Raw genomic sequence first — 24,504 nt, forward strand, 5'->3', positions numbered from 1 at the left:
ATGTCATCTATAAAAAAACCTGCATAATTTTTAGCTATTCTGCAACTGATAAAAATATATGTATTAATTACAATGAGCTAAAATACACGTCATCCTATCATGTTGTAATTCACCAAAACATTAGAATGGTATTTTCCAAGTCTTACTTTGCGTGGTCTAAAATATCCATCAGCACACATTTCACAGTTGATCCCAGTAGTATGTTGAGTACAGTTTAAACACACGCCACCTCCTATATACTGGCCATGAATATCCATGCTCCTTTTCTGATCTGCAATACTCTGATTGTAATAACAATCTTCTGCTTTGTTATGACAGTTGCACTCTGAGAAGGAATGAAAAAGAAATCCATTTTTTTAATTTATATTGTGTAACAGTTCCTATAATATTGACATTTTTTGAAGTGGAAAATATAAGTAGAAGATAATATCAATTCATCTCAGAAGTGTGCTTTTTTCTCTTTAATCATGCTATATGTATCAGCAGTCTTGATAGACTAGATTTCTTAGCAAGTAAGCACATTTCAAAACCACTGTCACCACTTTAATAGCACTGTTTTTAACAGTATTCTATAAATACCACTAAGACAATCCTGTCAGGACTGATGTGACTAGTGATTGGTGCTATTACCAATAGCTGTTCTTTCATTTCCTGTCCTCTGCACTACAGACAAAAATATGCCTAATTCTTCTTTTATTTGTATTACAGACAAAAGTCTGAGAAAAGTCAACAATGCCAGTACTCAAGTATAAAGTATATAGGTTAGAGGATACTTCGGTCCAGACAGTCATAAACACCTACTTTCTGAAGAGCAACATTAAGACTTGTGTAAAGACTTCAACTAAAAAGACTACTTTTCCATTTGCAATTGTAAATTTTATTTAATAGGGTTTTAATTGTCTGCAGCTTGTACTATGCATTAGAAATGTGAAGAGAGAAAAATGCACTAACTAGCCCTAGCAACACATTCAGCTGCACTGGCACAGCTTAAATCAATCTATCAGACAATCTGAAATGTAATTGGCCAATAAGGAGTTTCTTTCAAAACATTTGTTATCAGAACAAGGTTATTTATCTGACAAAATTTATGATCAACGTAAGAAATTTGCATTTCAAGTAGCTAACAAAATGATTAATGCAAACCTGCTAGTTTTTACAAGAGTATAATAAATCTACAAGTCTTTTTGAAAAAGAGACTCTGAAAGCTTTACTACGTAACAACTCCACTAGCCAGGGAGTCATACTGGATAGAGTATTTAAAACAATCTTAACAGTTATGATTAGAAGTAGGTCCTCTACCTTTAAATGATCCCATGAAGTTTGTGGATTTTTATTGGGAATTAGTATAGATCTGTATGAAAAGCCACCTCAAACAAGAACATAATAAGCCTTTATGAAACTATCTAAACCTCTGTGCATACTTACTCTCACATTTGTTCCCAGCAGAAATGGTTCCTGGTCTCCACGGTTTCTGGTGGTAGCCAGGACAGCACTTGTTACAGCTCTCTCCGCATGTGTTGTGTTCACACTGGCACTGCAATTTCTAAGAATAAAAAGTCCACTTTCTTGAAATATTTTTTAATGAATAATTTAATCAATGTTGCCAAAAGTCTGCCTAATATCAGACTTACTCAAAAAAAATTTCAAGACCCACAAATACCCCATAATTAGCATTAGACTGCTTAATCATCCTATATCAACTATAGGGGAACAGCCTTTCTAGAACAGGAGGGACAAATCTCCTGTGTTGCAAGAGAGACTATTTCTTGTTGTGCCCCTTGAATTGTTTAAATTTAATGCCAAAGAAAAAGAGTTTACTTCAAGAAAAGTACATTATCAGAGACCCAGATATGCCTACACAGAAAAAGGAAGAAAATTATAGCAAATAATTTGTGTGCACCATATCATAAGATCTCTTTTAGCCTCCTCTTTCTCTTTCTCCTTAGGCAAGGTGCTTTTTTTTTTTTAAATTGGAGAAGTTGTTTTGTGAAAATAAATCAATGGGATTAAAGAATACCTTTGTGATTTCATCCAGAGGGCAGCTTCGAGCATGGCCATAACAAATACACATGCCACCAACAGAGATGTCCTTTATTGAATAGTAGTACTACAAAAAAACAAAGTTAAAAAAGGGATGAATAAAAGACGTTTACATGTATTTACATCTTTCCCCCTACTCTGGAAAATAAAATACCAGCATTTGACTATTCTGTGACTTGAAAAATGCCAAGAAAATAAAAGAAACTTTGAATTTTTGCCACTTGGGGAAACCTTCCATTTTGTGAATCCCCCCTCCAATATTCTTCCTCACTGGTACAAAACAGTAACTGATTTTTAATTTTAAATAAGTATGCACAAGTCCTCAGCTTCAGGGAAGACCACTAAACATGGCCTCAGCCAAAAAGCCAAAATTTACTTGTTAAAAAAAAAAAAAAAATCTGTATTTTAACCCTGTAAGAAGCTATGAAGCATAACAAATTTCTGTATTTTAATTCCAGTCTGGGGAGTAACAGGTATGCTTTCTTAAAATGGGAACTCTGCCCTCCCTTAAAACCAGTTTGTGCACTTGCTTCCAGACCAGCTCTTTGCTACTAGTGTGTAGGCAGTGTATTATTCTATCCAAATTCTTAGCTTAAAAATTGGTGGTGCAGCAGAGTACAATCCATTAATATTGCCAGGTGGTGACCAAAAGCAACATACATAAGGAAAGGATTTAATTTTCACAGCAAGGAAGAAGCAAGAAATGACCATCTGCATTCAGTTACAGCTGCAGTATCAATGTGGTTGGCCTGTTTGTATCCTGGGAAGTAGGTACTACAGGGGAATGAAAAAGAAACACTTCTTGAGGATACTTCTAAGGAAAGAGTTCAAGACTCTCAGACCTAATAACCCTACAGTCATCTGGTTCAGGACAAGGAGGTAGCCCTGGGTGGTCAGACATGCTGACTCATGGACTGTTATTTCTCTGAAGGAACTTGGAGCTGGAGCAAACACTAGCCTCTTTGATTTCATACTTAATTTTTTATGTTTTTAAATTTTTATTTTGTTTAGTATTTTAGTATTTTTTTAACATTATGGGCTTGAATTACAAAAAACTTATCACGAACAGTAAGTCCTTAACTACAGATAAGGAGGTCCAGACTAAGAAAAGTAGGAGGACAAAAGCAGAGCTGTATTTCTCACTGCATTCCCTGCTTCATCTCCTTTGTCTTGTTTTCTCAAAACTCACATTGTGTGGCTCACAGCAGCTGTGTGCAGCCTGAAGTTGAAGGAGAGACCAATGCTAATCAAATGCTACAGACAGAAATAAATAAATACAGAAATAAAGTTGCTGCTGAACACTTAGAAAAGTTCTGCATCAGCCCTGTTACAAGACTACTGACAAGAAACTAACACAGTTGGTATCAACAACTGGATGTAAAGTCTTCAAAAACAATAAAACCACAATCCAGAAAGCTGGAAGTGATTACTTTGGTTGTAGCTGGTTGCACAGTGAGACACAAGGTGAGACATCAGGATTTGGGAACCCTGCCCAATAAAACCCACGTCTTGTGAAGACGAAGATTTTCATGCAAAACTGCACTAAGTAGTGCTAGGTAGGGTAGTACTACTAAGCCCTTGATTGCACAACTGCGTGTGTTACAAAAGCAATGGGAATGTTTGTTCTCAACACCCTTGTTTCCCAGCTGTATGTTTGCATGCTTCCATGTCAAGCCTTTCTTTTTGGGATGTATTTCTTGATATTACAATACTATCAACAGACCTAATTGTCAACGGGCCTGCTCCACAGGAACATCTCACCTGCTCAGGCTGTGCATTAACCATTTCCCTGTGGCCAGCAAGACACAGCTGGAACAGCTGGCCAATACTCTGCGCTTGCAGTGTCCATGCTAGAAACTCCCATATGGGTCAGACAGAACAAGCAGAACATCCAGATTTTACACTTTAGAAATGCTGCAGCTGAATGGGCACCTCCATGACCAAGGTATGAGTGGGGTGCCTTGAAAGTACCCACCAAACCCTGACCAAATCCAAGTTCCTTTCTCCCTTCTGTACCCAGCTTTCCAGCCAGACCTCACAGAAGCAGTCAACGCACAAGGATTGCCTGTATCAGAGAAGCCACAAATTGCAAGAGTCCTGCTGCTGCACAAGGAGTAGTTCCCTGCGGATGTTCTTCAAGGCAAATAGCTACAAGGGAGGGGAAGAGGAAACACTTCTCATTCTTCTGTCCTCATCAGAAAGCTTGCCTTCATAGAATAACTTGAAGCCACTGATCTCCTAACGTATGGGTCCCAGGCAAATTAAGAAGAGGGTCAAATGGGAAAATACAAAGCAGAAATATAGCAGAAAAGTTAGTCATGGTAGGTACTCTTATTAGGGGCTCCAACACTGAATTTCTGTGCAAGTTTGAAGAAGGCAGCCTAAGTGCTTGGTTCCTCAGTTTCCCCAGCTTCAGTATCAAATGTGTAAAGATCAGTTAATACACTCCAGAATTCTGAGTGTTTTGCATTATATTAATCCATGGACTTTAAAACAATTGATTACAACAGCCTTAAAAATGAAGAAAACTTTCAGACATCAAAATTCACAACGGCAAGATCTTCATATAATTAATTTTATGAATCAGAGCACTGGGTCCTGAAATCCTTGACATACCAGAAAAGGTACTGCAATTACATCCAGATCGAGCTCAAGTGATATTTCCATCAGCCAAACCACATTTTTCACTTTGCTGATAAAGCATCATAAACACTGTTCCTAGCATAAATAATTTTCAAAAACAAATAAAACAAGAAGCAAACAAATTAAAAAACAATCTCTAAAAAGTATTTTTTCAAAGCTGTTTCTGACAAGGTATTGTTGTTAATATCAAAGGGAAGGCAAGAATTATTTAACAACCTATCACAATAATTCTGTTTGTGAATGGCAAGGATCGAGTACTTCCTCCTCAAATAGATCAGAAAAGGCTCTCCCATCGAATCATACTGAATACCATTTATGAACAATGAGCTTACCCTTCTGGTAACAATAGGGTCTAGTTCTTTAGGGTCATTATGGCTGAGAGTCATGAGGTCAGCATTAAGGGTTCTAATACGCTGCAGTCGTAGGCGGATGTATCGTGCAGAAGTAAACTCCAAAAGCTTTTGTGAAGGATCATCAGCACTAGGCCTACCGTTGATCAGTGACGTGTGAATCTAGAAAGAGGGACTGGCTTGATCATAAACGTAATTGTGATTCATTTGCAACAACAAACATCTTAGTGTGAGAATTAAAACCATAGAACTTAAGCTTGTTTTCCAACAACTCGGGATGGTGAGATCTTAAACTGTGTGGAATTCTTTTTTCTTCCCCATCCTCTACCTGTAGGTAGAATTCCTGCTTCCTGACTCACGCAGTTCTGAAACCACCACTCTCACCTCATCATAATCTCAAGTTTCCTGGATTTTTTTGGAGATAGCATAAGGAGAAAAACAGTACCACAAGCTAGTCCTTAGCTCCTCCAGTCTTTCTTCCTCTCCTTCATTGAGATGTAACGTGTAACTCTGGCCATAAGCACAGTTTTGTCCTTACAGATTTCTCCTCTGCAATTTGTAAAGTTCTTATTGCACAACATACTATGGCACACATGCTCAATCTCGGATCATTAATCCCATGCCTTGCTGGGACAGGGCTGTCCAATCAGCAAGGAATACTCAGTGATATGAGAGCACAGTGGGAAGCCACAACACAGGAGACAGTCTGTTCTCTCTAGGCAAACTGGTTGTGATATATTCATTCAGAAGTCATGTTTTCTGCTGGGAATTGTAAGACAGAATTGTTGGCCGAATATTCACACATCACTGCACTGCTTCCACTGAAAAAATAAAAACATATATACTCACTATAGACAAGCCCAACTTTAACATGGAGCACCACATCCTAATCATTTACCCATAACTACAGATGTAGAATTTGCTGGGCTCAGTGCAATCCTTTGATTTTCACAACAAAGAGAGGAAGACCCAACCACAGCATGGGGAGTTCCAGCATGTTGTTTTTCTTTTTTATCACTTAGACTCCAGAGATTTAAAGATCCAAAAAGGCCTGTTACAACCAACTGGCCTTACACCTCTTGTGTGACACATGCCCTTTCATTTTACATAGTCTTACCTGCCTAAATCTCCAATTCTCTGGTAATACATATTCTCTCTTCTCATGAATAGTGATAAAATGTGAAACATTATTCACATTTTAACTCTAAAGTTATCTACTGGCTTGACTAGTATAAATTCTGGCAAAAAATGTTAATAATTAAGTGACATCCACATTTAGACATGCGGTCCTTTTACCCTACTAGTTTTTTCACACCAGGGCACTACAAACTGATTGCAGAACATTGCAATGCTAACAAATGCTGGATACAGGGCAGGTGCTTGTATAGATCAGCTGGTCTGCCGGACTTCCTATAGCCCCATGCTTAAGGTCAATAGGTTGGCCAGAACCAACTACAAAGCAGTAAACATATGTATTTTCAAAAGGGTGCCAAGATTCACTAGTACAGGTTGTGAGATACTCTGTGCAGAGAATATTCCTGTCTGACTGCCATTCCAGCTATGAAAGAGGAGCCTGTCCTTTCTGAATGACAACTTTTAGGTAGTACGCAGCAATTTAATTCTGTCATTTTTTATGTTCTTATGTTTTTATGTTAATGCACTCCGAAAAAAAGCAGTGTTCTAGACAATATCATCCAATTAATTCTGCGTACATCCGGAAAAGTAAATGAGAAAAAAATGTCATTGAACTGAACCTCTGGCATTCCTGTGTTTGGAGTTGTATGGCCTATCAGACATCAGATATACATTATAAGAGGTACTGTTCATACAGAGTCAACCTAAGGTCTTTCTGATTGTGTTGAGAGGCAGGTTAAGTTTCTTTGTTCCATCTGATCTATGGGGCATATGCTTATATCACTGCAATAAACACTTGATTAAAGTGAAAGGGACTTGGTGTTACTGAATTTCATTGTTTTTTTTCTTGCCGAAATACACTTTAAAGTTTATATGAAGAAGTTTGACACACTTTAGCCCTTAGCTGCATACACTCCAGTCTTTTTTGAACCAAGAAATAAACACATATTGGCTTCTATTAAGCCAAGAGTTACTAGCATTCTCCAGGGGATCACACTGCATTTATTATCACGCTCTTACATTATAGCATTCACAATAGAATAACTGCTGGTTTTAATGTATCATTTCATTATGTGGCTGCCTCTATGTAATAAATTACACAAGTACCATGAATAGAATTTGTTAAAAGAGAGAAGACTCAACAGTGAGGCTGCACAACTCGTAGCTCTTTTAATTATGCTACAACCCTGAAACAATGCCAAGGCTTGTTTAGGAGTTCCAGCTGTGCCGAGCACTTCAACAGTGTTTGCAGCTTTATCTCACACAACCAGGTGTTCCTAACACAGGGGTTTTCTGTATTAAATGAAAAACCCGGCAAAACATAGAGCCTCTGTCTTTCAGGATAAAGTAACTAATAATTCACAGCTAATAGCTACCATCAAATAATGTGGAGAGACAGAACAAACAGTTCAGTAATGGGAATACGTAGAGCCAAAGACATGTTTCATCCCAACATTTAAAGGTTTGCTATACTGGTACATGATGTAAAGATAGTATCATTAAAGAATAACAGATCATCTGGTAGTGCTAAGGGCGATGAACTCTGTAACTGTAATCCAAATCTTTTCAAATCGCTATCAGTCCATGTTCTTACTCACAAACCGCAAGTGCAAAACAAACATACCTCTCCATGTTCCAGGGGAACTAGTCTGGAATAATAGGAGGTGCAGATCACTTCATCATCTCTCTTGTAAGTTGGTGGCCCAATTCTTGGCGTAATATTATAACGAGTTAAACATTCAGTATCGCTAATTGCATAGTACTGCCATGGTCTGAACTCTGTGCCATCTATGGAGCGTTCCAAAATCCAGTTTCCGGGTCGTGGAGCATTAGCAGCTTTGATGATGACATATGCAACTTGAAAGACCTAAAAAAATGCAAGAAGAAAATTTTAACACTTCATTATGATGTAAAAGACCAACTGGGCATTAAATTCAAATTTTAAAAGCAGTATATGGTTTGCCTGGGGAGACGGTAGAATTTGGTACAATGACTCTAGATAAAATTTTTGCACAAACTTTTGACAAATCTTTCTAGTCTAATCTTTCACTAACAGAAATATGTACCATTTTTTGTCAAAACTCTGAACATTACAACAAAACATTTGTTTATGTGACTAAAAAAAGACAAACTGTATTCAGTGCATCATTCTGTGTTAATTAATAGCTTAAATCTAGATCTACACTGCATATTTCAGGATTACTTTGGTATAACATTCTTTCTATGGAAAATGTGCTATTTAGGCTTTTCTGAACCACCAAGGGCTTCAAAGAAGTGGGTTGGTTTTTTTTTTTTTCAAAACAGCTGCAGCCGAAACAACTCTCTCTCACATTTTAGCTGGGAGTTTAAATCCTCTCAGTAACAGCATTTCTGATAAGCTTTTTACACCCTATATTAAAAATCTCTGTCCATTCCATTTTCATTCTGTGTTGAAGTTATTTAAGCAGAAGAATATTTACAGACACTGCTGAAAACACACAGAGACAAATAAGGCGAATGTGACAAATATAAGCATGATAACCTCATTTAAGAATAGCAGCTCTTTTAAGATGTGTACTCTCTAAGCTATACAGGTATCCTGACTATTTTTTTAACAATCCTGGGTCCAAAGTGAAATCCCCATCCACACAACAGCACTGTTCAGCACTTCTGTGAGTAGGCAGGGCAGTAACTAAGTTTATGTCACCTTTTAAATGGCCCTGTCATGGCAGCTAGATAATCTGCACTGACCCCCAACTAGCTACAGCATTAGACACCAACTCTAAAGTGTGCTTATTGCAAAGCTACTATCTTCTTTCTTACCTAATATGTACTACATCACCTCACTTAAAGGCTGTCTTTGCAAACTGGTAAGACTTCTATCTAGGAGTTTAATGTTTTACATGCACTATAGCATCAAGCCACATTTAGATGAAAGAAAAATGCCATATTATTCAACCATCTCAGAGGTATGTATCCTTACTTGAGCAGACTGCCTTAGTCATCTGGTATAATCCTAATAATTCCTGTATACATGTGCAGTATTAATACTGTGTTGAGTTCTAATTTTGCCACAATCAGTTCTTTCAGACATTTTAAATTTAATTTTTTTTTAGGGTTTTTTTTGCAATACAGATTAAAGCCAGAGCAAGAATAGCACTTGCTGCATAAAAGCAGATTTTGATTTTGTCAAATTGGGAAATAGAGATAAATAGTAATTGCATTTTGTGTGTGGAATTCAGGAAACTACTTTTGAAACAAAACATTCTTTAAGTGAACAGAGCTTTGTTTAGGAGATCTTGCAGACATGAGAAGTAAAAAAAATTGGTGATACTCATCTTCAAATTCTAATTTACTAGATTTAATATCTTTAAAAAAGTCAAATTATCTATTTTGATTAAAATCAGATGCAACTTAAAACATGATATTCATTTGGTCTGATTTTCTTTTCAGGCACTCCAGTTTTATCGTTCGAGACATCAAGTACATACAAACAGAATATTTCCAGTTGTTTCAATAAATATGAAAATTTACACAAACTGAGGATTCCGTCTACTGATTTATATGACATTTCAGCAATGCAAGCAGAAGTAAACAAAAAGAAAAGCCAGCTCACTGTTTAGTCACAGCCTTATAGTCTTAGAAATAAAATTTCTCTGAGGTCTGTGTACACTCTGTTGTTCAGCAGAATCTTAAAATTTTATCAAAGTTAAGTGAATACCAAGAATTATAATCCAGCTTCCATGAAGAGAAGAGCCCCTTTCAAGTAAAAATTGCATCATGCCAACAAGCTCCAACTGAAAAAAATGCTTAAGTACAGGCTTTTAAAGGGAAAAGAACAGAATTCGGGCAGACTCCAAGTTAAGCAACTGTATTCCCTACATACAGCCTGGATTTCATTCATTCTGTTAGCAGTAGTTGAGCTATGTACCTGTGTCACACTGGGTTACGCACAAGCAGAATCTGGGGTATCATCATTTCAGTACTCCTAACCTGAAAACACTTGTATGTGACAAGAGTCACTTCTATGGGTATTTTCTCCATCACACAAGAAAACTGCAGAGAACTATTAAAACTAGGGAAGTTTTATTGACTGAGTTTAGGAACTGCTATGCACCTCCAACTTCCTTTGAAGTCAACCATCTCTTTCAAATGCATAAAAGATGCAAGAGTGGAACCCCAATTTTTTTCCAATGCCATGGTAGAAAATTCTCCTCAAAAACTCTTACATGTACTTTATTTATTTATTTTCCCTCTCTGCTTGCTGTCATCAACTAAACTACTTTCCTACTTATTTCACAGTTGGCTGAACAACAAATGCTTTACTTTTGATTACATTGAGATTTTTCAAGACCCATTATAGTCTGCAGCTGATGTAGCTTGTTTTAAATCCAGTTCCAACTAGTAACAATGAGCTATCCTTCACCACAAACTTAACTGCAGCCACTGCCGCAGAAATAAAAGATATTCACAAGAATATGCAAGTTAAATTTATGTTAAATACCAAGTTTCTTGGTGAGGGGGGAGTGAAGGGAAAAGCCAATTAAAGATAAATTTTCACAGCACTGTGCACATATTCAATACACAATTCAATAAATTAGATCTTTTCAAGTCAACATTTTTCCAGAAAAATAGCAGCCATGTTTCGTACTCAAGAAACCTAGTGATTGATTTTTCCTGCACACCTACAGTTCACCAACAGCTGAAATGAAGATATTTGACACTATGAACCCAGAAGAGGCATTCAAAAATCAGTGAATGGTTCTATAAACATTTATGTATGCACAGGGTAGAAAACCATTGCCTTCTTTCCCCTCGGATCCTCTCAACTCTCTTCCATTTACACATATAGCCCATAGGTACCCAAACATACTTCACAGGTAAATTCACCGGATAATGATATCAGCAACACCAGGAAAATTTGTAAGCCCCTGAAATAATATAGGTTAAATACAGAAATTAAAAGATTTTGTATTAATGCTCCTGCAGTCAAGAAGTCAAAAGACAACCTATCAGTAGAAGTTCTATTCTCAGGGATTATGTTCCCAAGCAAGGGAATTAAGCTAGAGGAAGGGATTAAGGTGTTCCCAATGTTTGCAGATGAAGATGTTTTAAGGAATGTCAGCAGGTAGGGGTTTTGCAGACCTCATATCCCACAGCCTCTGCAACCCAAAACGGTTCTGAACCAGGAACTCCATGTAATGCAAGCTGATTTTCCAACATCCTTAGAGCACTTCTTTACAGATTTTTACAAGTTCTTCAAGTTTGAACATCACCAAAGGCAGTTTCTTACCACTTTTCACATTCATTCAGTGTCCACCAACCAGCCACGTGATACTTGAGCTGTATGGCAAGAGCTAATGATTTGTACACTTTAATTTGACTGTATAGCTTTCCCAGAACTCATTTCCTTATTGAGCTACAAGGGTAAAAAGGGCAAGCCAAAGCAAGTTAGCAATTCCCAAGAAGCCATAGATTAAAAGTGTCATTTTACAGGCATTTCAATCCCGAATGTAAAGACCAGCCAAATAAACTTGTACTGAAAAACCTCTTCTTCGTAGCAGCAATATCAACGCAACAAGTCACCTCTGCTTTACAGAGACTGTGAGGCCTAGCACTTGCTTGTCACATTTTGCTCTGAGGAGTCTGTGGTGTTAAAAGTGCAAAATAAACTAAACCCAGTACAATTTCTAGCCTCCTGAATTATCTATTCTTTAAGATTTTGATTCATTATGTGCAACCATTGTTTTGGAAGAGAAGAAAAATTCATTTTACTCAAGAAGGTTATTGCAAAAATGTACAGATGAGCACCCTGAATCTTGCACCATCAGTTTTACAAAGCCACAAAAGGCTTTTAATGAAGCTTGCCACCTACAATAAATTAGCATTGGTCCAGTGAAGTCAATGGAATAATATCTTTTTATATCAGCAAAGGATTTGTCCTTACAGAAATCTCTTCTTGCCAATTGATTTCAAGATAAAAGCTCTGTACAAGTCCTATTATAATATTTACATTATTTTTTACTCTCTTGTAGCAGAAACTACAAATTACCCTTACATCAGCCTCCGAGTGGTAATCCAGTACTCATAAGATATTCATCAGCTATGACTTAATCAGAAGTGGAGACGTTTTCTCAACTTGATACCTTGGGTCTTCCAAGAACAACTGGTCTCGCTTTACAATTCAAGAACTTTGTGATATACAAACTTGTGCCTTTCTGCTATGCCTAGTACAAAGTACCCTTAAATACCTTTAAAGCCTGAAGCATGGTAATAAAACTGGGGAAAATATTCTTCGTTTAATAGTGTGACAGAAAAATATTTTACAGCTGGTCCGAGCACACTGCTGATATTTATAGTAGTTAGCATTTATTTTAATTCATTATAATTTCACAAAGTAGCTGTCCAGAGGAGTCAAACTCAGGCAAAAACGCTGCTTTTATCTAAAACTGCTGTTGCACATTTTGTTTCTGTAGAATTGCCAGTGTAGGAAGCGCGAGGTCATAAATCAAATCTTGGTATCTTGTACATCAATACTATACCTCATTGCTAAATAACTCTTTCGCCAGCTCTGAATCTCTGCCATACATTTAATGGAAGGGGGCGGGGGGGAAAGGAAAGACTATCATACATCTAGGTCCTGGAAAGACTGAAAGGCACACCAGAATACATGTACCTAGTTGTTATGATCCACGTAAGCTAAAAAGTCATGACGTACCTACTGGCTACCCTTACAAAATGCTTAGCGTTAATTATAAATAGCACAGAGACTGAAAAGGAGAAAGATAAAAACAGCAATTTCAATACTGATTTTATTAGCCAGCCTTCTTTTCTTAACAAGATTCCATCAAACTGCTCTTCAGTCCAGCTGTTTTTAGACTAAATAAACTAAGTGCAAGGTAGAGTATTAGCTGAAAGAATATCCTCTGCTCCCTTCAGCTTCGAGCCAAGAGATGAATAAAGCCCAATAAAGGACACAGGACACAAACTGTGGCCAGAACTTCACCTAGGGTAAATTGGAGAGGAGCCGGTTTTCACCAGCTAAGGGCATCTTCCCCATATTTGCCAGCCAAGGCTATGTTCAAGCACTCACCAACCCCACTGCTGGATTATATATCTAAACTGTACATTGGTAACAATCCCAAGAAACAATCCATTCCTCCTACTGCTAGAACTTCTGGTAATTACTCAAAAAACATAAATAATGACCATATGGTCATCCTTCACATCACAAAAGCGTGTGAATATATTCTATATTCTGGCAAAGAAAGTTAAAGGACATAGTTAGTTTAATATGCTTGACAAATTTAACGCACAAAGCTTGAAATGTAAAAAAAGTACCAATGCTAAAGATATACTGCAACACATATAGTTACAGGTACTGACTTTCAGAAATACTTTTAAAGGTCCTAGAAGAGTATTTTAACTCATTCTTAAGCAAATTTATGAAGTAAACTAAGGTCCTTCATATGCTCTTCTTTTGTTACTCTTTACTTGTGCTGACTTGCTTAAAGCACACCAAGTCAGCTCTAATAACTCATTGACTTCAAGCGATCTTTCTCACAGAGCAGTAATTTACATTCAATTTGCATAGCCCTAGACGCCTTCTCACTCTCACACTCTCTAAGGAAAACACAGAAGAAAGGCCCCTTGCGGGCAACTTTTCAAATCGAATTAGTGAAACTGAGCGTGGGTCAGGAGAGGAAAGATATGTATTTGGTGAAACATCAACAGCACTAAGGCTGGAGAATAAAAGATTTAGGGGGCAGCTCAGCTGGTCTGTTTCCAAAGTAAAAATGTTCTACGAGAATAAAAACTAAGACATCCCCTCCTCCTTCATTTTTCTTTCCTGTTTGTCCATTTACAAACCAAACACAAAGCCAACTCTTCAAACAACAAGAAAGTCCTATCCAAACCTTCTGTCACTGACAAAAGAGACCCTGTGATTATTTTCCGAACAGTTCTGCTTTCTAATTAAAGAGCAAACTAGGCACTTTTTTAACCTATGCTTCATTTTAAAACATCAAAGTTAAATCTCCTGGTTTAATCTTTAACATAACTTTAAAGCAGGGTCTAGAGATCTTGCAAAATCTTGTTACCAACTGTACACCTCAAGTATGCATTTCTTAGTAACAAAGCTTCTTCCAGAGTTTGGAAGCATCCCCATATTAATAATGGATTGTTGAGCTATGATTTTCAAACAGCTTAGACAGGCCAACGCGGGCATCTGTTCAAAGCAAAACAAGAAAAAGCCAAGAAAAACACATATTTCAGAAATTATTTTGTCTTTTCTTGGAGCAGGGTAAAAGACTTCTGATTCTTCCATGTCTAACAGACAAACTAAAAAATAAATTAGCAAACATTCTGTATGGTTTAGCAGCCTCCTGCCTAAGAATGATAAACCCATCCAAGCTCTGCCGTAAAGTGCGAAAACAGAGGAACCAACTTCTGCTCAGACAGTTCCTGCTTCCCCAGGGTCAGAAATCACTGTTTTGGAAATATAATCCCTACATCTTCAGAACAACTGACAGCAAAAGTTCATAGAAGAGATAATATAGAACATTTTTTCCCAGTGCTTCTTCCAACAAGATGGTGATCAGAATCAGTCAGAAGAGAAGCACAGAAAGCAGCAAATCAACTTTTCTTTCAGCAACACTAACTTTGCCCCATTTTATGCATGTTTTGCTTTCTAGGCCTGAACGATATCCCTCAACTGAAGGAAAGTCTGTGTTTCCAGGATTCTGGAAATCCTGAAATTGAACTTTCTGAAATTTTACACTTCAATCTGACCATTACGTTGCATTAACAAGCTTACATGTTTAATGTAAATATGCAAAAATATTGAAAAATTTAAACAGAAGAGTTTAATTTGAGAACTACTGTGAGATAATTGATGTGAATACAATAATCCTCCAGTCACTAACTTTTCTCTCCTCCTTTGAAACTCAGTATCTGAGCTACAACACCTATGGATCAAAAGAGTTCATATTTGGAAGTGTATTGTGGTCTGTTTTCTTACAGTAAATGCCAAATGTTTCCACCCTGTCCTACTCCAATTCATTTACCCTTTTACTAAGAAAATGTACAAAGATCGGGTGACAGGCTGATAGTTATAGTTAATAAACAGAATCAGATGCATCCTCACATATAAAATCTACACTTATGACAATACCCTGAAAACACTGTTTGCTGCTTGAAAATAAGTCTTTGATAACCCAGACTTCAAGTAACTTGCATGAAATCAAAGGCAAAGGAAAACAATATCAGAGGACTGCTGGGGAAAAGACAGCAGGGTCAGGTAGAGGAAGGTTACCAAGACAGAAGGAACGCCTGTGTAAACACTCTTATCCACACTTACACAATTGTTACCATGCCATGAATTACAACAACCTGTGACCTATATGCTTACAAACATAGTCACTTCCACTCCAGTCAGATAGGAATGAAATCTCCAAGATGCTCTAGAACAACAATTGAAAAACCCATCTGTTTAAAATCAGTTCGTATTAGCTTTAACTACCCATGTTTAACTACGTGCTACTGAACGGTTAACTGCTAGATATCCTACCATCTAAACACAGAAGAACTGCAATCAAAATATATAGGCTTATATCCTATTTACAATAAATGACGCTCACCTAAATGTTACTCACCTGCCTTAAATCCAAGGTGATAGTGACCCAGTGGTATTGCCTCCCATTCTGAATGCTGGGACTTTGCCACCAGTTATTGGTCCCATCAATTGCACTGGAAATTGGGTGCTGCTCTGTTTTAAAGCATAAAATTAAACATCTCTTGAAAATACATCTCACTGCATTTTCTCTGACCCAGCACATTTATCTCACACTGAGCACAATTTCTTCCTGTCATAAAGTAGTAAAAGCTGAAATCTGCCCCCATACAAAAAGGCTGTCATTGGACTCTGCAGTGCTTAATGGTCATTTAAGGTGTTCACGTGTTCTGTCAGCCCTTTGCTCAAAGGTAGTTTCACTCGTATAGTACAGAGACTAAAAGTAAAAAGTATTTGACCCCAATATACCCTGTAATCATGGGGAAGGGTCAAAAAGAATGACACAAACCCATGAAACCAAAAAAACAAACCCACATAAAACTTGCCTTTGGGATTGGCACTGTGATGGTCACAGACGCGGCACTGCGCGTTGCGCAAGGGCCGTCCCGGGACGTGCTCCACCAGTTTGCAGAACATCTCCGGTCCCTTCTCCCCACAGGTGGCGTTGGTGGAGATGTGAGCGTTGCTGGCCAGGTTCAAAATGGCGGGGAACAGTCCTTGAAAGAAGTAATGATCGTCAGCCACATCGTAAGGCAAGCAAAATACAAACGTGGGTATGACACAGATCTCTGAACATACAGGGTTTCATGACAAGCTTCTAGCTTAGAGTCAGAGATACAGAAAAATACAATGACATCTATTTTGTGAGAAGATTTATCATACCACACTGACACCAGCATATCAATCATCATAGCTCTGGGGCACTGCAGCCCTGTCTGTCTTTGCCCACTGCCTAGGGCTCCCCCCACCCTGCCCACAGCCCAGAACCTCGTTTCAGGCCCCCAGGGCTCCCCCCATCCTGCCCATGGCCCCATTTCAGCCCCCCCCGGGCCATCAGACCCTGCCCAAGCAACACCGCTCCCCAACAGCCCTGCTCTGCCCAGCCACAGGGCCTGCCAAGCTGGGCCCACGTACTGACCTGACCTCAGCCCATCCCCAGGGAGGTGCCTGATGCCCCGGACTAGGGCTGCCCCAGTGCCCCCAGCCGCGCTGCTCCTGGCTGGGGTGGTGGGACAGGCCCGGCCCTGACAGACCCCGCAGGGAGCCCCCACAGCCCTCAAGGAGCCCCCTGACACAATAACCCTGTTATTTCACTCCAACTTTGGATGCCTTACAGCTGAGGAACACAAGAGTTAGTAAACTAACTCTTCCAGTTACTAAACCTTCTCTTCACCTTGTGAATTGATCAAAACCAGGAGGACAACTGGCCCGCTGCCAGAAGCGAGGAGGAACTGTACAGCACGCACTCGGCTGGTGTGGAAATGGCGTTTCACTGGAGCTCTCCAGGGCAGCAACATCACCACCCTGAACAACACGCTCCAGGCTCGCAAATTTTAAGGACTGCGTTTTAGACCTTTGCTCTGGGCTCTTCTGCAGCCTGTGTAAAGTCTAAGGAATGTTTTGCTTGCCAGTTATTCATCTTCACACAAATGCTTTACTGAACGTTCAAATGGTGTTGCTCTTTTGCGCTGGAATAACGAAACCACAGATGAAGCATTTCAAGATTACTGTTACCAGACCAGAAATTCTCAGTATTTTCTAAAAGGAGTGAAGTTTCATTTTAGCTTGAAGGCTACTTATAAAATTTAAAGAATACTGCCTGAGACAGAAAGAAGTTAAACACTGTTAAGTTAAGCCTTGTTACCAGTTTCCAGCCCTCCCTCCTGAGCTAAAAAGCTTTTCTTTCTTGCATGGTTATGGTATAACAGAGATACTCCATTTCCACTCAGAAGCAACTGAAAAAGAGAAACTGAAAAAAATAGTCCTGTGTTTAGAGATTAAACACAATGGGCTGAAATCAAAGCTAGAGCCTTGGTATGGCGTATTAAGAGTGCTGCAAGAATTGCTACTGTTGCAATAGTGAGGTATTAAAACCACTCTTCCAGAAGGGTTTTTAATATTTTTCTTCTGTTATAAGGAATTCTGAATACAAAAAAATGCCAGTCATATTTGTGAAAATATATGCCTTTTTCACTAGTAAAACTATACAAATTCTTTTATACCATAAAAGATTGTAATATTAATATTTTGTTTTTCTTAGCTGTCCGTCTCAACAACATAAAATTCAATATTCCTTTAATTTAAAGCATCTGCCTGCCCAGTAATTACATTACCCTGGAAAGCCTCAAGAGAAGTTTTAGTGCTATTTAAATCTTGACTTCAGCTATTGAAAACGTGGCTAAATCCTAACCCTCTGCACCACAGCATGAATAACAAACAGTGTATTTTCAGTTGTGCTATACTCAAAGCTTAATGGGAGAGAGATGAAGCTTTTTATTTTTGAATCCTGACTTCACTGAAATTAAACCTAGACTAGGTCAGATGCCTTGTTCTCATTATACCTAAATCTGATGCAGATGAGGACGCTGAATACATACTATTGACCACTTTGGTAAGGCTCTTCTGCCAGTAACATACTTTCTGCATGGTGTTCTCTCACCTCATGCAGTATGGGTCCAGACCTAAAGTTAAAGGCAAAGCAGAAATGCCACCCTCCATTTTCCTACTGGACAAGAAAGCTCAATGGTCTAAGAGGGTACCTTCTTTTACATTACTCTACAATGATACAAAATCTTCTGTATTCAGTATTCATTACTGTTCACATAGGCATCTATCAGCCAGTCTTCAAGAGCCATCCCTTACTTCCCAGGTCATTCATTACCTTCACTCACGTTACACAGTAGCTCTGCCATTTCTTTCCAGGGTCATTTGTTACGGTGACATAATTTGCCTAGAATAACCTTCAGTCTATGGACTTGTGCCAAAGGAATAGCGAAGGTCTGAAGAAAAGTGCTGATGTCAAGTGCTGTGCTAGCCAAGCTTCATTCCAAAACCCCAAGCGCAAGTCACTGTGGCATTCACCCTGGACTTAGCCCTTTTGTCTGCTCACCATCAAGCATATCACTGACTTTTAATAAATTCTCTGATTGACAATGGAATGAATAATGGTATGGTAAACTTAGGGTCTCATGATGATTTTTCTGGGTCCCACAGAGAAAAGAAGAAAGGACATTTCAATCCAACTGAGTTGCACTGGGAGTTTTGCCCCAGGATCCAAACAAAAAACAAGAGGTTGTTATCTTCATCCTGCAAGGCACTGCATCTCACAGAATCACAGCATCATTAAGGTTGGAAAAAAACCTGTAAGATCATCAAGTCCAACCATCAACCAACAAACACCACCATGCCCATTAAACCATGTCCCACAGTGCCTCATGCACACATTCCTTGAACACCTCCAGTGAGGGTGACTCCACCACTTCCCTGGGCAGCCTGTTCCAGTGTCTCACCACTCTCTCAGTAAAGACATTTTTCCTAATATCCAGCCTGAACCTCCCCTGGCACAAATTGAGGCCATTTCCTCTTGTCCTGTCACTCTTCACTTGGGAGAAGAGACCAACACCCACCTCTCTGCAACCCCCTTTCAGGTAATTGTAGAGAGCGATGAGGTCTCCCCTCAGCCTCCTCTTCTCCAGACTGAACAACTCCAGTTCCCTCAGCCGCTCCTCATAAGGCTTGTGTTGCAGAACCCTCACCAGCTTCGTCACCCTTCTCTGGACACACTCCAGCACCTCAATATCCTTCTTGTAGTGAGGGGCACAAAACTGAACACAGTATTCGAAGTGCGGCCTCACCAGGGCCAAGTACAGGGGCACAATCATTTCTCTGGTCCTGCTGGCCACACTGTTTCTAATACAAGCCAGGATGCCGTTGGCCTTCTTGGCCACCTGGGCACACTGCTGGCTCATATTCAGCCAGCTGTCGACCAACACCCCCAGGTCTTTTTCTCAGGGGCAGCTTTACAGCCACTCTTCCCCAAACCTGTAGCGTTGCATGGGGTTGTTGTGACCCAAGTGCAGGACCTGGCACTTGGCCTTGTTCAACCTCATACAATTGGCCTGGGCCCATCAATCCAGCCTGTCCAGATCCCTCTGCAGAGCCTTCCTACCCTCAAGCAGATGAACACTCTCCCACGCAACTTGGTGTCATCTGCAAACTTGCTGAGGGAGCACTCAATCCCCTCATCTAGATCATCGATAAAGATATTAAACAAGACCGGTCCCAAAACTGAGCCCTGGGGGACTCCGCTTGTGAGCGGCCACCAGTTGGATTTCACTCCATTCACCACGACTCTCTGGGCTCAGCTGTCCAGCCAGTTTTTTACCCAGCGAAGAGTGCACCTGTCTAAGCCACGATTCGCCAGCTTCTCCAGGAGAATACTGTGGAAGACAGTGAGAAATGAAAGAAGGAAGAATTCAAAGGTTAAATGGATTTGTTCTATGTATAGCTCAGCAGGCAGACCTTGTGGTGAAGGACATAGCATTAAATGTTTCACCAAAAGTCAGAGAAAAGGCTTGTTCATAATAAGCCAGTTGTAATGTATGTGAATGATGAACAGATTGTCAGCATGCAGTATGCCAGGGAAAAAGAAGACAGACAAAGAGCTTTTAGGTGCATGAGGCAGTCAACTTCTATTTTATATGCTTCAATATGCTTATCTACTCTAATCCTTCAGAATGAATGGGCATAGTCAGAGCATGCAGCTTGTTGGGGCAGATTCAAAGTGCTCACAGTTCACACAAAGTCATCATGGATTAAAATACATCATTACGTAAGTAAAAGATGTCTGCAACCCAGAGAGCTCTCTCTCTATTGTAAAGTTTATGGCTGATCATATGGCCTACACTTCTTTGGGAATTACTCTACCTGAAACCAGGGTCTACAGAAGTCCTTACAAGCTCCTTGTTGCAGAGATAAGTATCATCTTCTCTGGCAATTCAATTTAATTAATTCTTTGTGGTTTTATAAGTTTTGTTCAGCTAATTGATTTTGTTATAGGTATAGACTAGCAAGCACCCCTGAAGTTTTTACCAAGAAAAATTTGGGACATTTCCAGGGTTCTGGCAATGTCAACTGTGATCAATGCACATCTGTTGATACATTCTGGATACACCTGATTTACTGCACATGAGCAGATCAATTCCATAGTACTTGCACATTGGATCTGACACATTCTGGACTTCTTGAACATTTTATCTAGCTCAGATAGCCTGCCCAAATACAGAAGCATCAGTGCACTCCAAAGAAATTAGACTTGTTCTCCATGCTCAGATGATAGCACATACACATCAACAATGGAAATATGGAAACTTCTTGAGTTGTGTGCCATTTATTAAAGGCTTTTTAGATACACTTATTCCCTTATCTTTAAAAAGCATTCTCAGTTTAAGACCCTTAGCTGCATTCTGTACAGCTAGATCTGAATGAAACCCCAATTCCATTCCTGATTAATGATTTTTTCTCTCAGGAAATTAGTATTTCATCACTGTTCTGTTTCAGGTGGAGGGAAAGTGGATTTGTGCATTTTGGCAAAATCCACACATTGTCTGTGTCTTTGACCATGTTTGACTGTACGGATTCTCACAATGTGACTGACAGGGTGAAACTGTACTTCTTCACTTTTTACAGATGGCATGTGGAAAAAGGGAGACACTCCTCAGACTAACAATCTTCCTAGCAGAGGCATAGCTGATTAAATTCATTTCTTTTACAAACACAGTTCTACAAACAGAAGGATACATATGAGAGTTCTGCTTTACATAGGCTTCGCTATGCCAGCAAATATGTTCAATAAGCACAATAACGATAATACTTTTTGGTATCCTGATCAACACAGCAAGGATGGCAAAACTTGTTACAGGAAGGCCACATTTAAGACAGCTTCCCTCTGAATCCAGATTCACTAATCTGTTTGATATCCCAGAAAGCTGAATCAATTAGGGGGATGATTTTTTAAGAAATCAGAAGACAAAAACTGATGGGAAATGAAGAAAAAAGATATCTGAAGCAAGCCAAGAACTGAGTCCAGAAGGTGACAATGTATTGTGGATTGCTCATCAGTGTATACAATGAAGAATCCCAACTAGACTTCAGTGAACAACTCTGAGGCATTCAGCAAAGCAACAGCTTGATTTTCCCCCCAGTATTTTGGCTTTTTTGTGCTGAGGGTACTAAAGCAGTAATTCACGAATGAACAAAGTAGATGTGACTTAAAAAACAGAGCTGATGTGTGCAGTTAACAATGAGTTTTTTATTGTGTCATTTCTCAGAACACAGAAATACTTGAAGGGGTCTAATCTCATTTGCAAGTTCGCGTTTTTAAAAATGTAAGGCAATAAGCAGTTCATAACAAGCAGGCAATGTTGAAGTTTGCTTACAAGCAATAGATTCTCCGCTTACTGAAAACATTTACAGAGGACACAGTGACAGTTGTTCAGAGTAGTTTGATGCACTTCAGGACAACACAAAGGGCTAAGGACAAAATGTTATAAAATGCCACAGAGTATTAGAATGTATAGAACATGTAACAGTATATTACACTGCAGAAGTTGAGATCCCATTCTTTATAACATTCTCAGACAGTTTCCAATAGCACAGATTTGGTTTAGTCGTTCTGTCTTATTCAAGTTTTGGACTAAATGAGTTTACTAAATAAAAGCCCTGAAACTGTGCTATAACACTGCCTTATAATCCATTTTGTGGAGACATTGCCTAAAAATACGCATTAGCTGCAGCATCGACCCATTTGAAAAGTTTAAAGCTTTGCTACAACTTACACAACAGGCTTAGGTACCAAGCCACTAGGTAGAAATAATTTTGAAAACTGATCACTCATTTTTCTGTAGCCCTACAGAAAGAAGAATTTCTGCTAGCACAACATAAACTTTACAGGAGCTAACTAAGGGGTATGGTTTTATTAGCAGAAACTCTGTTACAGAACATCTAACTCTACAAACTTTAATTTGCAATGTTTAGATTAAACTATTTCAGATCAAAATGAAACCTCACTACCATAACAGACCACTATCTTCTCCTAAAACCTGTTTTCTATTTCTTCTCATACTGTAGAGCAAAGCTGACTAATGTGTCAATCAGAAATACTAGCTGGGGAAGATTAAGTTTAATGCAATCAGTTTTCAATATAAGAACATACTAAGCTTGTCTGTTCTCAAGAGTTTCCAATGAGGGATGTTCCTCAATATCCCTGACAAGTCTACTCCGGTACTTAATCACTTTAAAAACTTGCAACTTTTTAGTCCTCTTTGCTGCATTCATGATCTTTCATGATCTTGATTACAGCTTTTGATTACCTGAAAGGTTGTTATCACACACCCTTTTCTCTTTTCTAAGACTAAGTAAACAACCCTTTCAATCTTTCCACAGTCAATTTTCTAAACCTCTTATCCTTCCGAATTCTTGGCAGTTTGCATCTCTCCAACAGTGCAGCTCTTCAGACCTCATCAGCACCAACTGGAGTAGACCAAGTTCTTAAATTCTTGACATTTTTGTTAACATACCCAAGAATAAGTTTTGCTTTCTTCTCAAGGCACTACAGTTCGGTTTGCATTGCACACTAAGGTAAATAAAAGATCCTTTTCTATTGTACTGCAGCCTGGTCAATCATGAAAAAGTATACTCCACATCAGGCCCTGGGATGAGCTCAGGTTATCTGTAAAACAGATTATTTTGCAGCCATTTGCTGAATACTCATGAACACTTGCTTCCGGAACAATCTGCTGATTATTTTACAGCTCTGATTCTGTGAAGCTTTTGCAAATCACACTTAACAATCCAACCGGAGCACCAGAAGAAAGAACAACAAAAAATCCATTACAGTAGTTAATGTGACCAAAAACATTCTGCTTGAACCCTGCAAGCTGTTAGAGCACAAACAAGCTACAGAAGACCAAACCTGGCCCCTTCCTCTGTCCAAATGGCAAAGGGCTTCTCTGCCAAACATTTTCTGTTGTTGCTCGTGGGCATTCAGCATTAATGAGAGCCTTAATGGAGACAGGGTACTGCAGCAACAGGCATTTACCTACTGTGGTCTGCCTTGGGCTAGATGATGTGCTAATTAGCACTCAGGGCTCAGAAATTTATTGGAAAGAAGTATACCACTGCAAGTTAATAAAGACCCATTCTGTCAAATTCAGACTGGAAACACTGAAGGCAAAAGTTTTCTCCCTCAAGAACGAATATCAGCTGTACTATTCTTTCCCCACTAGTTTCCTCCATATAGTTTGTGAAGGTTAAAGAGCCAGAGTCTAGCATAACTTGCATGTCTTCCTTAAAATTCTCAAATACCAGCAAACACCCAGGTTGATGGCCAGAATGTAGCAGAGAATTTGAACACAGCAAAATGTTTTTTCCAAAAAAAAGGGGCAGAAAACCTGAACCAAAGCATAAGCAGCATGCTAAATATAAAAGGCAACGGAAAACTAAGGTAAAAAAGAGAGAGGAAAGCATCACATCCCAGTTAAGTCTTAATAGCAAGATGCTGTATTTCCCAATATGCAGTATTGGAAGGATCGAGAGTTAAGATTAGGGAATTATCAAACTCATTGAAAAATGTCTGTAACAAAGAAAACCCAGACTTCCAGATGATTCGTGGTGAATGGAGCAAAATCCAATTGGCGGCCAGTCACAAGCGGAGTCCCCCAGGGCTCAGTTTTGGGACCAGTCTTGTTTAATATCTTTATCGATGATCTGGATGAGGGGATTGAATGC

General features: G+C 39.0%; 1 protein-coding gene across 1 annotated transcript in view; it reads right to left on the reverse strand.

Moving 5' to 3' along the window:
- Window positions 1-18,572, reverse strand: part of LAMA1 (laminin subunit alpha 1) — an 84,664-nt gene extending 66,092 nt beyond the window's left edge. The window contains exons 1-8 of the mRNA XM_059815631.1: window positions 18,533-18,572; window positions 16,263-16,433; window positions 15,800-15,912; window positions 7,792-8,034; window positions 5,016-5,195; window positions 2,018-2,107; window positions 1,426-1,543; window positions 147-325 (exon numbers count right to left, since the gene is read on the reverse strand). Of these exons, the coding sequence (XP_059671614.1) occupies window positions 147-325; window positions 1,426-1,543; window positions 2,018-2,107; window positions 5,016-5,195; window positions 7,792-8,034; window positions 15,800-15,912; window positions 16,263-16,433; window positions 18,533-18,572 (1,134 nt within the window). The remainder of the gene's footprint in view (window positions 1-146; window positions 326-1,425; window positions 1,544-2,017; window positions 2,108-5,015; window positions 5,196-7,791; window positions 8,035-15,799; window positions 15,913-16,262; window positions 16,434-18,532) is intronic.
- Between the last annotated feature and the right edge of the window lie 5,932 nt (window positions 18,573-24,504).

Source organism: Gavia stellata, chromosome 3, assembly GCF_030936135.1.
Source record: "Gavia stellata isolate bGavSte3 chromosome 3, bGavSte3.hap2, whole genome shotgun sequence".
Lineage (NCBI taxonomy): Eukaryota > Metazoa > Chordata > Aves > Gaviiformes > Gaviidae > Gavia > Gavia stellata.